Source organism: Micromys minutus (genome assembly GCF_963924665.1).
Source record: "Micromys minutus genome assembly, chromosome: 1".
Taxonomy (NCBI): domain Eukaryota; kingdom Metazoa; phylum Chordata; class Mammalia; order Rodentia; family Muridae; genus Micromys; species Micromys minutus.
Genome location: NC_137969.1, coordinates 78552056 through 78568154, shown reverse-complemented (window position 1 = coordinate 78568154; position 16099 = coordinate 78552056). Strand labels below are relative to the sequence as shown.

The following is a 16099-nucleotide window of genomic DNA, read 5'->3' as shown; positions in this document are numbered from 1 at the left end:
GCTGGGTAATAACCCTGCTGCTCCGAATACTACTCAGGATCTGTTTGGGCTCTTCACTTCTTTTGCCAAAGGTTTTTTTTTTCCCCTTGCACAGATTTTAGACCTTTCTGAGAATCAGACTCACTGCAGAGGCCTTTTCAAGCTTGTTAAACACGATGGGCAATTAAACAGGCAGGCTCTCCAAGCTCAGCCATTCAGTGTGACTCTGACAGCATCCTTTCTCTCCTTCAGCTTATCGGGCTGGTAAGAAGCTATGGACTCCCTACCCTATGCTCCTCATCCTCTTCTGATGCCAGATATCGAAACAGCTGAGGAAGAACCCCTCCAGCCTCCTGCTCCAATGGTTTCTGTTTATTTGAGATCTGACAGATGGATGCTCACCAGTAGTCTCCTCAAAACATGGTCAAACGGACACGTATGCAGGGCGGAGAACAGTGGTGAACAGGCTTAAAGCTCTGAGAAAGCAAGGTCAAGAAGAACAGTCTGTATCTCACATGTATGATTTGGCACACTGTCTGTGCTTCCTTCTGCCAAAAACATGTGTTCATCTGAAATCACCTAGGACTGCATTGAGCGGAAACTTACTCCGTGCTCTAAATCTTACTTGTTGAGTTCTATCTTCACAATTTACAATTGAATTGTTAAATTTACCTCCCTGTAAATACTGTGTGTGTGTGTGTGTGTGTGTGTGTGTGTGTGTGTGTGTGTAGGTCTGTATATCTCTGTGTGTTCAAGGCTATAAAATTATATTTAAATTTATATTTAAATTTATATTTAAAATTATATATTTATGCAATTTTCAAGGACACAAATGATTAAAATGTCAAGTGTCTCTTTTGGTTCCTCCAGACCTCCCTCAGTCTCTTCCCTAGTGATGCAACAGAACAGCAGCTGCATCCTCCATGACTTCTGCCCACATCTCCCTGAGTTGCCACAGATCATTCCCTCATAACCCTAACTCCTTCCTTACTATTCCCTGCCCCCAACTCCAGCAGGCACTGTAAGGAAAAGATGACAGGGCACCAATGAAAGGAAAAGTCACGGGGCACCAATGTTGTGAAAAGATGACGCCCCATGTTTCGGCACCAATGTTAGGGGAAGGATGAAGAGAGTGGGGGGCATATGGCCCATGGAGATGCGGCAAGGCCTGGGGGCAAGGGGAATGCCTCTGGGGCGGTCCATGTTGGGGATCCCTTCCCCCTGAGGGACCAACCACACAACAGTATAATACAGAAGAGAGTTTATTCAGGTCATGAGAGAGTTAAGAGGGTAGTAGAGGCAGAGAGAGAGAGAGAGAGAGAGAGAGAGAGAGAGAGAGAGGAATAGAGGAGTAGAGGTATGTGGAAGGAGAGGGGGGAAGGGGAGGGGGAGAGGAGGGGTAGGGGTGGGAAAGCAAGGCTGAAAGAGAGCCAGGAGGCCTAGAGAGGCAAGAGGAAGAGGAGGGGGCAAGCAGCCCCTTTTATAGTGTCAGATCACTGGGGCGGAGCATACCTGGCTACTGCCAGGTAATTGAGGCGTGGGGTTTACAGAATCCCAACAGGCACCCCTGCTAAACCACAGGTCATGCCCACCAGAAAACTAGGTCAGCTGAAGGCCGACCTTCCCTCTCTCTTTCCCCAGACCCATCCCCCATCTCATCACCACTCCAGCAGCACACCCTAGGCAGCCTTCCCTGTTCCCTGCTCCCATCTCCTGTGAATTCCACAGAGCTTCCCCTTCCAACCTTCCTTTTCCTACTAGATACTTGGTCCCAGCCCCCAACAGCAGCAGGCACTCCCTACTAACCCACAGACCACTCCTGCCAATCTGTAGATTTTCCATTCTCCTGTTCCCTAGATCTAAACCCTAGGCTTATTCCCGGAGCATTAACAGACCCAAAGGGGGGGGGACCTCTCTTCACTGTCTCTCCTCAGTCCAAAGAGGCAAAATAATCAGATTCTGATTTAAAACAAAACAAAACAAAAAAGTCCTCTTCTCCCTCCTTTGAACCCCTTCGGAGCCCTAGCCTATCTCCATCTCTAATGTCACCCAATGGCCAAAAACACATTTTACCTGGAACCCCCAGGGACCATAACTATTAAGTCCAAAGAAATCCTACCAGGCAACACAAAGGAATCACACTCTCCAAAACTCCAAAACTGAAACAGAAACCAAGAAACAAAACACCTAAACAACAAAGACAAATCCATAAATCACCACTTAGATATGTAATCATGCCAAACCCAAACGCCTAGACACCAGCACAAAAACAAAATCAATAACAGCGAGGACAATATGTCTCCACTAAAGCCAGCTATCAGCAGGCCCTGAATATTCCAACATAGCTGAAGGACAGAAAAAGACCTTGAAACCAACTGCATGAAGACGGTAGAGATGCTTAAAGAGGAAATGAATACATCCCTTAAAGAAATACAGGAAAACACCAACAATGGGAGGAAAAGAATAAATCTCTTAAAGAAAGCCAAGAAAACACAAACAGTTGATGAAAATGAGTAACACTTCAAGACCTGAAAATGAAAATAGAAGCAATAAAGAAAACACAAACTAAAGGAATTCTGGAAATGAGAACTTTAGGAATTTAAACAAGAATTACATCCAGCACTACCTACAGAATACAAAAGATGGAAGAGAGAATCTCAGAAGTTAAAGATACAATAGAAGAAAATGTTAAATCAAAAAACCTGACCCAAAGCATCCATGAACTCTGGGACACTATGAAAAGACCAAAGATAACAATAATTGAAATAGAGGAAAGAAAAAGAAACCCAGTTCAAAGACCCAGAAAATATTTTCAACAAAATCCTAAAACTTTTCTAACCTAAAGAAGGTAATGCCAATCTGATAAACATATAAGAAGCTTACATAACACCAAATAGATTGAACCAGAAAAGAAAGCCTCTTGTCACAGAATAATCAAAACACTAAACATACAGAACAGTGAAAAAATATCAAACACTGTAAGGGAAAATTACCAAGTAATATAAAGGCAAACCTATTAGAATTAAGCCTGACTTTTCAATGGAGACTCTAAAAGCCAGGAGGGTCTGGACAGAGAGCTGTAGACTCCGAGACAGCACAGATGCCAGCCCAGACTATACCAGCAAAACTCCCAATTACCATAGATGTAAAAATAAGATATTGCATGATAAAGTCAAATTTAAACAGCAGTAACAGAATGGCTAAAGCAATCTTCTAAAAAATCTGCCAGAGGTATCATCATCCTTGATTTCAAGTTGTACTACAGAGGTATAGTATAAAACCTCATGATATTGGCATTAAAAACAGATACATTAATCAATTGAATCTAATTGAAAATCCAAACATAAATCCAAACACATATGAACATCTAATTTTTTTATAAAGGAGCCAGGAATACACTCTGGAAAAATAGCATCTTCAGCAAATACTGTCAGTCAAACTGAATGTCTCAATGTAGAATAATGTAAATAAATCCATATTATTACCCTGCATGAAACTCCAAGTAGATCAAAGACACCAACACAAAGCCAGACACACTGAACCTAACAGAAGAGAAAGTGGGAATAGCCTTGAATGCATTGGCACAAGAGATGGTTTTCTGAACAGACTACTTACAGGGCAGACACTAAGTTCAACAACTGAATGGGACCTCATGAAAACTATAAAGCTTCTGTAAGGCAAAAAAAAAAAAAAAAAAAAAAAAAAAAAAAAAAAAACAAAACAACTGCCATTCAGACAAAAAGATAGCCTATTGATTTTTACCACATCTAAATCTAATAGTTGTCTAATATCCATTATCAAAAACAAATAATCCAGTTAAAAATGGGGTACAGATCTAAACAGAATTCTCAATATAAGAATCTCAAAATAGCCAAGAAACACTTAAAGAAATGTTCAACATCCTTAGCCATCAGGGAAATGCAAATCAAAACGACTCTGAGATTCCATCTTAGACCTGTCAGAATTACAAAGATCAACAACACGAGTGACAGCTCATGCTGGTGAGGAGCATGAACTAGAACATATCACCATTGCCAGAAAGAGCGCAGACTAGTACAGCCATGATGGGAATCAACATGGCAGTTCCTAGAAAGCTGGGGACTGAGCTGCCTCAAGACCCAGATATCCCATACTTGGGCATTTACGCAAAGGTTACTTCATCTCAACTCTACGTTCTAGTCTCTTTGGTGCAGGAAGGTACTCAGAAGGCTACTAAAAGAGAAATGTGGACACTAACCCAGCCACAAAACCTTTACTGACAATCTGTCCTGCCTGCAAATAAGCCAGGGCAATGGTGACACAGAACTTGGAGGAACAACCAACCAGTGTCTGATTTGATTTAAGACCCACACCACAAGAAAGACTCTATGCCTGACACTGCTTAGGTAACCAAGAACCAAAGATTAGATAGCTGAGAGATGTAGGGGAAAACCAAACACTAGCACTCTAACAAAAAAATCAATAAAATGTTTCCTAATGATGTTCTGCTATACTCATAAACCAGCAGCAGACGGAGACAGATGCAAAGACCTACAGATAGACATTATGCCAAGAAAGCCTAAACTGGAGGTCTTCATCAAATCTCTCCCCTTAGATCTCAAGGAATCCAGTAGAAGAGGAAGCAGAAAGACGGTAAGAGCCAGAGGGGATGGGGGACACCAGGAGAACAGAGTCCTCTGATCAACTAAGCAAGGTGTATATAAGCTCACAGAGAGTAAAACAGCAAGCGCCAGGTCTTTACAGGTCTGCAGCATGTCCTTTGTATATGTATAGCCATTAGCTTAGTATGTTTATGGGTCTCCTGACTGTGAGAACAAGTGGGTCTCTGACTCCTGTGCCTGCTCTAGGAACCCTTGTCCTCTTGTTGCCATGTCCAACTGTTATGTGATAAATTTTTGCTTCATTTTATATTCTATTTTCTTGTATTTGGTTGTTATCCCTTACAAGTCTGTTCTTTTCTAATAACAGACAGAAAGGGAGTGGATCTGGAGAAGAGGAGAAGTAAGGAGGAACTGGGAGGAACAGAAGGAGGAAAATATTATATGAGGCTCTATTGTATGAGAAAACAATCTATTCTCAACAAAAGAAAAAACAAAACTAAAAGCGAAAACTTAATTTGTTCCCCACAACTCAAAAGCAGCATAGCTTCCCTTGAATTGGGTACCATGCTCGGAGAAAAGCTCATCCTAACTTTGTGCTGCAAAGCTCTCATGGGAAGAGAAAGTACATACTGGTGTCTTCATGGGGCATGGTTAGGGCAGAAAGTCAAACAGTAGTGCACTTACAACGTGAAGCTAAGTGACCAGGCCAGTCAACTGCATATGGCCGTGACCAGCTTTATGTGCAAAGGCATACACTGACCAAAAGTTTAATGTCAATAGGGAAGAACTTCACTATTTAACAGTGGCCCACAACACAGACCAATATTATTAACTCTCCAATTATCTCAATAAATGAACATGTCTCGAAAGTAATTTTGATTTGTATCCTCATTAGAATAGGATTCTTACAAGATACTCTCCGTTCACTTTTTTTCTTTGTGGTTTTAGTAGAAACAAAAAAAAATTTATTAAGCACCCTTTATATTCTAAATATTGAAATTAGTTTAAAATTATTTAAATTTAAGCATACAAATAATCTGTGTTGTGTGAAAACTTTGAATTTTAAACATGTAGAATATCAGTTTTATGATCATCTTAGCAATTTTCACCAATAAATCATTCCTTCCTTTGCATCTGAAGTCAACTGCTTCCAGGACTCCCTGGAGATACCAAAATCTATAGATATTCAGATTCTCTGCATTAGGTGAAACAATATTTTCACATAGCCTACATAAGCCCTCAGGTATACTTTGAATTATCTTTACCTTACTTCAGTATCTAATAAAAATAAAATGGCAGTCAAGTAATTGGAAATAATGGTAAAACAACCTGTATTGAGTGGAGAAACAACCAGAGTGGACCTGAATGTGGAGTCCAGGTAGACAGCACATGGCACCATACAGTGGTTGGCTCTACAGAGGCAGTCTGTAGTCACAGAGAGTCAATGCTCTAATGTTATAAATTAAATTGTTTGACCTATTTATCTAATAAAGCTTTATTTATCTAATAAAGTGGGTGCATAACAATTCCATATCCTTATTGTTGTTTTGTTACTTCACAAAGTCACATTTTATATCTGGGTTTTAATTCAGATAAGTAAGTGTTAGATGCATATTATATAATGTATATAATGCTCATATTTGCTTTAACTAGCCATTTTGAAAGTTTCATAAATATTCACATAAATGAAAAATAAAAATTAATAGAACTATAAAATTTGATGAATTTGACTTTCATTTATAAGGTCTGACTTTATAGGTAATTATATATACTAATGTCATTGTTTTGGTAAAAATAGCTTTATTCTCCCTTAAACATAAACCATAAGAAGATTTCCAACCAAAAAAAGCCCAGGACCAGATGGGTTCAGTGCAGAATTCTATCAGGCATTCATAGAATACCTAATGCCAATACTCTCCAAACTATTGCACAAAATAAAAACAGAAGAAACACTACCCAACTGATTCTTCAAAGCCACAATTATGATCATACCTAAACCACATAAAGACCCTACAAAGAAAGAGAACTTCAGACCAGTTTCCCTTGTGAACATCGATGCGAAAGTACTCAATAAAGTTCTTGCAAACCGAATCCAAGAACACATCAAAACAATCATCCATGATCAAGTAGGCTTCATCCCTGGGTTGCAGGGATGGTTCAACATACAGAAATCTATCAATGTAATCCACAATATAAACAAACTCAAAGAAAAAAAAAAAACCACATGATTATCTCACTAGATGCTGACAAAGTTCAACACTGCTTCATGGTAAAAGTATTGAAAAGAGCAGGAATCTAAGGCCCATACCTAAACATTGTAAAATCAATATATAGAAAACCAGCAGCCAATATCAAACGAAACAGTGAGAGACTTGAAGCAATTCCACTACAATCAGAGACTAGACAAGGCTGCCCACTCTCCCCCTACATATTCAGTATAGTGATGGAAGTCCTGGCCAGAGCAATTAGACAACAAAAGGAAGTCAAAGGGATACAAATTGGAAAGAACAAAGCGAAAATATCACTATTTGCTGATGATATGATAGTGCACTTATGACCCCAAAAAAATCCACCAGAGAACTTTTACAGCTAATAAACAACTTCAGCAAACTGTCTGGGTGTAAAATTAACTCAAGCAAATCAGTAGCCTTCCTCTACTCAAAGGATAAACATACTGAAAAAGAAATGAGGAAACAGATACCACTCACAATAGTCACAAACAATATGAAATATCTTGGTGTGACTCTAACTAAGCAAGTGAAGAAGTTCAACTCTCTGAAGAAAGAAATTAAAGACAATCTCAGAAGATGAAAAGATCTCCCATGCTCATGGCTTGGAAGGATTAACATTGTAAAAATGAGCATCTTACCAAAAGGAATCTACAGATTCAATGCAATCTCCATCAAAATTCCAACTCAATTCTTCATAGAGTTAGAAAGGGCAGTTTTCAAATTCATTTGGAATAACAAAAAAACTCAGGATAGTGAAAACTATTCTCAATAATAAAAAAACTTCCAGGGGAATCTCCATCCCTGACCTCAAGCTGTATTACAGATCATTCGAGATAAAAACCACATGGTATTGGTACAGAGACAGGCAGGTAGATCAATGGAACAGAATTGAAAATCCAGAAATGAACCCACACACCTATCGTAACTTGAATTTTGACAAAAGAGCCAAGAACATTGAATGGAAAAAGGACAGCATCTTCAACAAATGGTGCTGGTTCAACTGGTAGTCAGCATGCAGAGGAATGCAATTTGATCCATTCTTATCTCCTTATACAAAGCTCAAGTGCAAGTGGATCAAAGATGTACACATAAAACCAGGTACACTGAAACTAATAGAGGAGAAAGTGGGGAAGAGCTTACATAGACATAGAAGAAAGTGTCCTGAACAGAACACCAATAGCTTCTGTTCTAAGATCAAGAGTAGAGAAATGGGAACTCATGAAATTGTAAAGTTTCTGTAAGGCAAGGGACACCGTCAAGAGCAACAACCAACAGATTGGGAAAGAATCTTTACCAATCCTACATCTGATAGAGGGCCAATATCCAATATATACAAAGAACTCAAGAAGTTAGACTCCAGAGAATCAAACAATCCTATTAAAAAGTGGGGGACAGAGCTAAACAAAGAATTCTCAACTGAGGAATACCGAATGGCTGAGAAGCCCCTAAAAAATGTTCAACATCCGTAGTCATCAGGAAAATGCAAATTAAAACAACCCTGAGATTCCACCTCACACCAGTCAGAATGACTAAGATCAAAAACCCTGGTGACAGTGGCCTCCACTGTTGGTGGGGTTGTAAGCTGGTACAACCACTCTTGAAATCAGTCTGACAGTTCCTCAGAAAATTGGACATAGTACTACCTGAAGACCCAGCTACACCACTCCTGGGCATATACCCAAAAGATGCTCCAACATATAGCAAGGACACATGCTCCACCATGTCCATAGCAGCCTTATTTATAATAGCCAGAAGCTAGAAAGAACCCAGATGTCCTTCAATAGAGGAATGTATACAAAAATTGTGGTGTATTTACACAATGGAGTACTACTCAGATATTAGAAACAATGGCTCCATGAAATTCTTAGACAAATGTATGGAACTAGAAGCTATCATCCTAGTCACATAAGAACATGCATGGTATGTACTCACTGCTAAGTGAATACTAGCCCAAAAAGCTCTGAGTAACCAAGAAACAATTCACAGACCTTATGAAGTTCAAAAAGAAGGAAGGCCAGAATGTGGATACCTCCGTTCCTTTTAGAAAGGAGAACAAAACATTTATGGGAGGAAATACAGGGACAAATAGAGGAGCAGGGCTTGAAGAAAAGATCACTCAAAGACTTCCTCACCTTGAGACCCACCCAATGCAGCCACCAAACCCAAGCACTATTGCTGAAGCCAAGAAGTGCTTACTGGCAAGAACCAGATATGGATGCCTCCTCAGAGGCTCTGCCAGAGTCATAAAGATACTGATGAGGCTGCTTGCAGCTAACCATCAACCAAACAAATGTTCCACAGCTCCCAGGGACTAAAACACCAACCAATGAGCACACCTGAAGAGACCCATGGCTCCAGGTGCATATGCAGCAGAGGACAGCATTGTCTGGCATCAAAGGCAGAAGAGGCCTTTGGTCCAGTGAAGGCTTGTTTTCCCAGTGTAAGGGAATACTAAGGCACTGAGGTGGAGAGGATGGTTGGGAGAGGGAGCATCTTCATGGAAACAAGTAGAGGAGATAACATTTGAAATGTAAATACAGAGAATATCCAATTAAAATCTTTTTGTTTAAAAAAAATAAAAATCATGGCCCCCTCTCCAAATCTCTCTTACAGGAAGAGCGAAAGGAGCCTTCCCAGGAAGAGGGTGCTCTGTAAAACACCAGCAATGGGTCTCCATCAATCCCTGACCACAGATAGATGTGGTGCTGGGCTCCGCATTCACTGGTAGAGACTTCAAAGACATAGGCTGTATGCAGCAAGAGTTCCTGAGTGTTCCTGTTTGTCACAACCTGGAGGATGGCCACATTTTTCTGGACACTGTTCATCATGCAGCATTCAAGCAGCTGACGAAGCTTGTGCAGGAAATTAACCAGGTACTCACACATGGGAGAGCACAGCAGGTGGTACACAAAGCGGCCATTCCTCCAGGGGGCCCGCTCTGTCTCCACCTTCTCCACCACTTGCTTACCAATGGAGCAGACCTTGGAGGAGCAGGTAAGTGTCATGAGCTCTCATACTGGCTGCTCCCTCCATAGAAGCCCTTAGTCATACAGCTCCAGGAGGCAGCCCTTTATCTCAGGGAATTCGTCCCAGGTCCATGTGGTGCTCCTGGGCTGGGGCACTGCTGACTGATGTGGACAAACAGTTGCCTCTGGAACGAGTCAACTGCATCTAGTCATTCCACAAACACTGAGAACTCTACCAGCTGCAGACACGCAGTGCCCAGGGCCCGAGCCCGACAATCTGGGGGAGACGGAGTGGGTGGGGGCAGGGGTGAGAGGGGTAAGAGGGCTGGGGGCGGCTCATACCATGGGAGGTTAGTGGCTGGGGGCATCACTGGCATGGAGGACAGTACCCTATGAAGAGGGCTTCACATCTGGAACATTCCATGGTGGCCCAGAGTTCCCTGATCAGAACTGGAAAATCTCGGTGACCTGAGGGCCAGAAGGACCCAGCTTGGCCTGGAGGGAAGGTACAGAGATAAGCCATGCCAATGACATGGTAGCCATCTTCTGGAAGGCCTTGTCCTTGGAGACTCGGTCCTCCCACTTGGACTGAATTGTTTTCGGTTTCCTTCGAATCAAAACCTGGATGTGACTAGAAACCTGCTTTCGAGTTCTCGTTTTCCCCTCCTCAGCCTGATGTAACCGGCAATGAGTTTGTTCCGACCATACATCTTGCCTTTCGACAGATTGATCTTGTGATGGTCACAGGGAGGGTAGATGGCCAGGGTCTCCTGAAAACTCTGCTCCATGTCGGGGCTCAACACACGTTCTGCATCAGGGTTTCATCACCTCCAACGCCTTCACTGCCTCCAGTGCCCTCCTCCCTGCCTTCCTCACAGCCCCCAGCCATCATCCAGGGGGGCCTCAGTCCGAGGATCTCCTATCTGAGCCTTTTTGCCTGGGTAGGGGAACCGTGGGCCGGCAGGGCAAGCCTCAATGGTATTTTTATCTTCATAAGATGAATGCTATACAAAATAAACATTCATGATCGATGAAAAAAGGAGATAAAAATCACATTATTGTGTGTATATAAAACACTGCATTTAGAAAGCAGGAAATAATGCACAAATAGGATTATCTGTGAGATCATATGTAGAGGATTTCATTGTCCTTTTTCTTTTGTTCCTCAGACTTTTTACCTTTTATAATTCAGAAACTTCAACTGAGCTATAATTGGCTCATAACAGAAGCTTCAAAGCAGAAGCGCCCCATGAAGTTAAAATAACTTTACAAAGAGAATCAAGGGAGCACACAAACTCATCAGTTAACAAAAGATAATCAAGATGGCAAGTTGGGACATTTCTTTCTGACTCAAGGAATAGAAATGCCACATACCCAGTCACATGGACTGTTGTTTAGATTCATCCATCTCACTAAACTGCAAATGACTCAGAAGTGCATTCTTCATACAAGAAATAAGTACAGGAAACACACTGTTTGCTTACATCAAATGTCATAGTCTGTGGCACCAATAAACCTATACAGAAGACTGTGGTCTGTATGAACCAATTATAAAACATTCTAAAGAAAGCAGAACTAGTCTAGAGTGATAGAAAGCCATCTGGGGCAAAGGGTAGGGACAATAGGTTGTCTACAAGGGAACACCTGGAAACTGTATCTTCACTAGTGATGATAGTGTGGTTTCAAACATGTGTCAAAATTCATTGAACTATCCACTTTGAATGGTATATTTGATTTTGTGTAAATTATAGTTTAATAAAAATAAATAATCTATAGCATTTAAGACAAGCTCTAATACGGCATGTACTGGTAATACATGGGTAGACAGTATCAATCTGAGGCAAACTTGATAGTGGACAGCTAAACTTCTACTGTTCTGAGAGTCTAAAACATTCTACTAGAAGCCTTTCCTGCTGTAACAATACACTCAGCACAGGGGATTTACAAGGAAATGGCATTCAGCACAGTTTTAAAGCCTCAAGCTCAAGATTGGATGTGGTCCCATTGTTCCGGCTTCTAGTGGCTGTAATTGAGAACAGCAGTCCTGCCTTTCCCCAACAAAAAAAGGGGAGGGGGAGAATAAATGTATTAGAAGCAAGTGGCCCTATCTCCAACAGTAATAGAGTAAAAGGTGCCCCTTCCATAAGAGCCTTCTCAACAACTGACAAGCGTCCATGAGAACTACATCATGCCTTCAATGACCTAATATCTTCCCATTCGGACCCTCCCAGGACTCAGCTGCCTCCCCCTGGAACCCCCTTGCTTCCTGACACCCCCCCCCCTTCTCCCGCAACTGCCTTCAGCAGGCCAGGCCATTTCCACTGAGGAAAAGGAATGATATGTCCGCTCTCCAGAACTTCCACTCTTTCGATCCCTTTGCTGATTCAAGTAAGGGTGATGACCTGCTTTCTGCTGGCACTGGGGATTACATTCATATAAGAATTCAAGGGAGAAATGGCAGGAAGACCCTTCCAACTGCCCAAGGGATCACTGATGATTATGATAAAAAGAAACTAGTGAAGGTGTTTAAGAAGTTTGCCCGCAGTGGTACTGTAATTGAACATCCAGAACATCGAGAAGTAGCTCAGCTACAGGGTGACCAGCACAAGAACACGTGCCACTTCCTGGTAGAGACTGGACCTGCTGAGGACGATCGGGTGAAGGTTCATGGGTTTTATGTGCTTGAGGCTCTCTGAAGCTTAAGTGAGGATTTCCTTGCAATGAGTAGAATTTCCCTTCTGTCCATTGTCACAAGTTTAAAACCCTCACAGGTTGTATAATGTAATCACTTGGGGTCTGCTTTTAACTTGGACTAGTGTAACTCCTTCATTCAATAAACTGAAAAGAGCCATAAAAAAAAAAAAATACACAGCACCTTCAAATACCTACTTCTAGAACTTCTCTCCTCTCCTTTTCTCCCCTCCCTCCCATTACTTCCCCTCCCCTCTCCCCTCCTCCCCTCTCCTCTCCTCCCCTATCCCCAACATCTCCTCTCCCCCTCCTCCTCCCCTCTCCTCACATTCCCTCCCCTTCTCTCCTCTCCTCCTTTCTTTTCTCTCCCTGCCTCCCTCCCTTCCTCTCCCCCGCTCCTTCCTTCTCCCCTTCCTTCCCTTCCTCCTTTCCTTCCCTTGACAGAGTGTTACCGTGGACTCCCAGTCATCTTCCTGCCAAACCTCTTATGTAGCATAGAGCATGGAAGGCAGGGTGGAGGGGTTCTGGAGTGTGGCAGACCCTCATCAGAACTTTAAGAAAATGGCAAAAGCTTTATGGGTAAGGTAGGGATCATCGATGGTGAGAGAAAATTCTTTTTGCTTCCAGTCAGCTGTTTTCTGTGGCAAGTGAGTCTCAGTTCACTTTAAAACTGAGCTAGTTCCTGGGTCAATGTCCAACCCGACGGGTTTTAAATCTGTCATCAGGCAATGTAGGTCTGGCTCCTCTGAAAGAGAATTTTCTAGTGTTTCCCCCGTTCAGATCAAGATTGTGCACCTTTGGGAGCAAATAACACACATCCTTGAAAAGCTCATTGCTGTTGGATGGGAGACATGGCAAGAGGAGAATTTCTGAACTTACTGCAGTTCCCAGCTCCTGTAGCGAGGGAAATTACCCATGGATAGAGAGGTTCAAGCTAACACTTCCGCTCGTGAACAAAAACAAGTCTCTAAACAGCCAAAGAGAAAAAGAAAGAAAACACGTTTCTAACAATATGTTTTGTTATTTAAAATAACTTTTAAATATATTTTGATCATATTGCCCCTCCCCCAAGTCCTTCTAGATTCTCTTCCCCAAACTCACCCAACTTTAAGTTCTTTTTCAAAAACCAAATACTCCCACACAAGAAAAATAAAATAAAATAAAACTATGCCTAAAAAGAAACAAAAAAACTTTAACCAAATAAACACACACAGAGTGAAGTCCTTTATATGTTGGCAATTATTCCTGAACATGCAGTCTGTTCTGGAGTGGTTGGCATATCCAGTGCTACTCTATTGGAGAAAACTGGTTTCCCCTCTCTCAGCAGTTGTCTGTGGTAGTTCAGATGCTAATCTTTATCCTAGAGGTTGGGTTTCCATTCATCATTCATTCATTCATTCATTCTTTCTTTCTTTCTTTCTTTCTTTCTTTTAAAATGACAAAATAAAACATAATAAGATAAAAACTCTCACTTCAGAGTAGGACAAGACAAACTAAGAGAAGGAAAAGACCCCAAGAGAAGGCACAAGAATCAGACCCACTTGTTCGTACACTCGGGAATCTTATCAAAACACTAAACAGGAGGACCTGGTGCAGACCTGGGCAGGCCCTGTGCATGCGGCCTCAGTCTCTGTGAGTTCATATGGGCTTTGCTCATGGTGATTTAATGGTTTGTTTTCTTGGTGTCCTCCACCTTCTCCTTTTCTACAGGGTTCCCTAGGCTCTAAGGGGAGGGATTAAATGAAAAAGGCATCTCACTTATGACTGAGTGTCTCAAGGTTTCTCACTGTCTGCATAATGCCTGGCTGTGGATCTCCATATTTGTTCCCAGGTGTTGCAGGAAGAAGGAAGCTCTGCTGATAGTTGAACAGGTCACTGACCTATGAGTATAACAGAATATCACTAGGAGTCATTTTATTACTACATTTCTTTTAATTTTTTTAGACCAGTATTATCTGGTTCTCCCCTAGGTCCCTGGGCTATCTAGTCTCAAGCTCCTTGTCACCCAAGCACTGTCAGGCATGGGTTAGCTCTTGTGGGGTGGGCCTTAAGTCAATCAGTTATTAGTTGGTTAGTGCCACAAGCTTTGTGCCATCAGCATGCTAATATATTTAGCATGGCACACCATTACAGATAAAGGGTTTGTGGCTGGTTTGGTGTTTACTTTCTCCTGTGGTAACTGCAGAGCACCTTCCTGTGCCAAAGATGCTAGAACATAGGGGCGGAGACAGTATGTAGGCCCAGCTCAACTTTTACATGTTCAATGAGTTATATAGGTGTTGTCTTCAGTAATGGGGTCTTGCTGTCAGTTTGTGGAGAACCACCTAGTCATGGCAACAGCCTGAATTGTTTGTGGATTCTTATGGAGAGAAAATAATGTTTTTATAAGGAGAGATAAATAGGCAATTTGAGATAAGCAGCTCCACACTTGTCTTCTTGCTGCTGAGCTGCTTCAGGAGCTGTTGATTTAGAGATGTCAGTATCTTGGAAGTGATTGTCAATGGGTGTGTGTGTGTGTGTGTGTGTGTGTGTTTGTGTGTGTGTCTGTGATGTTACCAAAGATTTTATATATAGGTAAAGTGCAGGAGGAGAGGGAAGAGGAGAGGAGAGGAAAGGAGAAGAGAGGAGAGGGATTACTTTTATATCCAGCTCTTCTGCAAAGTCATGAGAAACATGGTTCTGCCCTGGATCTTGTTTTTGCTGGGGGAGTCTCAAATAGTTTCTATTACCTCTCTCCTGCCTCCCAAGCTATGAGACCAGAACTGATTGGCATGTGCATTTGGCTCCTCATTGCTTTTAGCTCATTCTCACTCCTCTGTTTTAAAATGCCCTAGCTTTTATCCCAATGAAGGTGCTAAAGAAAGAACTGAAGAAGCTGAAAGGAGTTGCATCCTCATGGGAAGAACAACATTATCAACCAACCAAGCCCTCCACAACTCCCACTGACTAAAACACCAACCACTGAGCACACATTGAGAGACCTCTGGCTCCAGTTGCATATGTAGCTGAAGATAGCAGTGTCTGGCATCAATGTAAGAAGGGGCCTATGGTCCAAGGTGGGCACGTTTTCCCAATGTAGGGGAATGCCAAGGCACTGAGGTTGAGAGGGCGATTAGAAGCAAGCGCACCTCTGTGAAGACAAGTGGAGGGGGAGGGAAGATGGAAGCAGGGTGATAATATTTCAAATGTAAATACAGAAAGTATCTAATAAATAAATAAATGATATAATGTCCTAGCTTTGAACCTCATCATCTTTATCATCGACCCTGCCTCTTGTCATCGCAGACCTCTGCCAACCCCATGGTCACTCTCCTTATGTTTCAGTGATTTTTTTTTGCTCCTGATTCACTGCTACTCTCTAAGTAAATGCCTCTTCGTTCCTGGTGATTTCAGCTCCATAGTGATGATGCACTAAACACTCCCTTCGTTAGTCTTTAATATTCTCCCCTCCAATGGATTCATGTTACCCCACACACATACCTCCACAAGTCTTCTCAGGGCCAACCACCAGTCCTGTCCCCTTCTAAGATGTACAACCACTTGTCACCTCAAACATTCCATGCTGAGCTCTCAATATTCTCTTTCCAGCTTTCTTCCTATACTTCCCCTCCCTCTAGTTCTTTGTCCTTCA

General features: G+C 42.0%; 1 protein-coding gene and 1 pseudogene across 2 annotated transcripts; one reads left to right on the top strand and one right to left on the bottom strand.

The window, feature by feature from the left end:
* Positions 1–9393: 9393 nt before the first annotated feature.
* LOC308431964 (transcriptional enhancer factor TEF-4-like) lies at positions 9394–11273 on the bottom strand (annotated as a pseudogene). The gene is made up of 2 exons: positions 11262–11273; positions 9394–10781 (listed from the first exon to the last, which is right to left on the bottom strand). The product of its transcript is annotated as a transcriptional enhancer factor TEF-4-like (transcript).
* Positions 11274–12116: 843 nt separating this feature from the next.
* On the top strand, positions 12117–12473 carry LOC308431870 (eukaryotic translation initiation factor 1-like; the record flags this gene model as incomplete). The annotated part of the gene is made up of 1 exon (XM_080931495.1): positions 12117–12473. The coding sequence occupies one exon, from the start codon at positions 12117–12119 to the stop codon at positions 12471–12473; it is 357 nt and encodes a 118-aa protein (XP_080787621.1).
* Positions 12474–16099: the final 3626 nt, after the last annotated feature.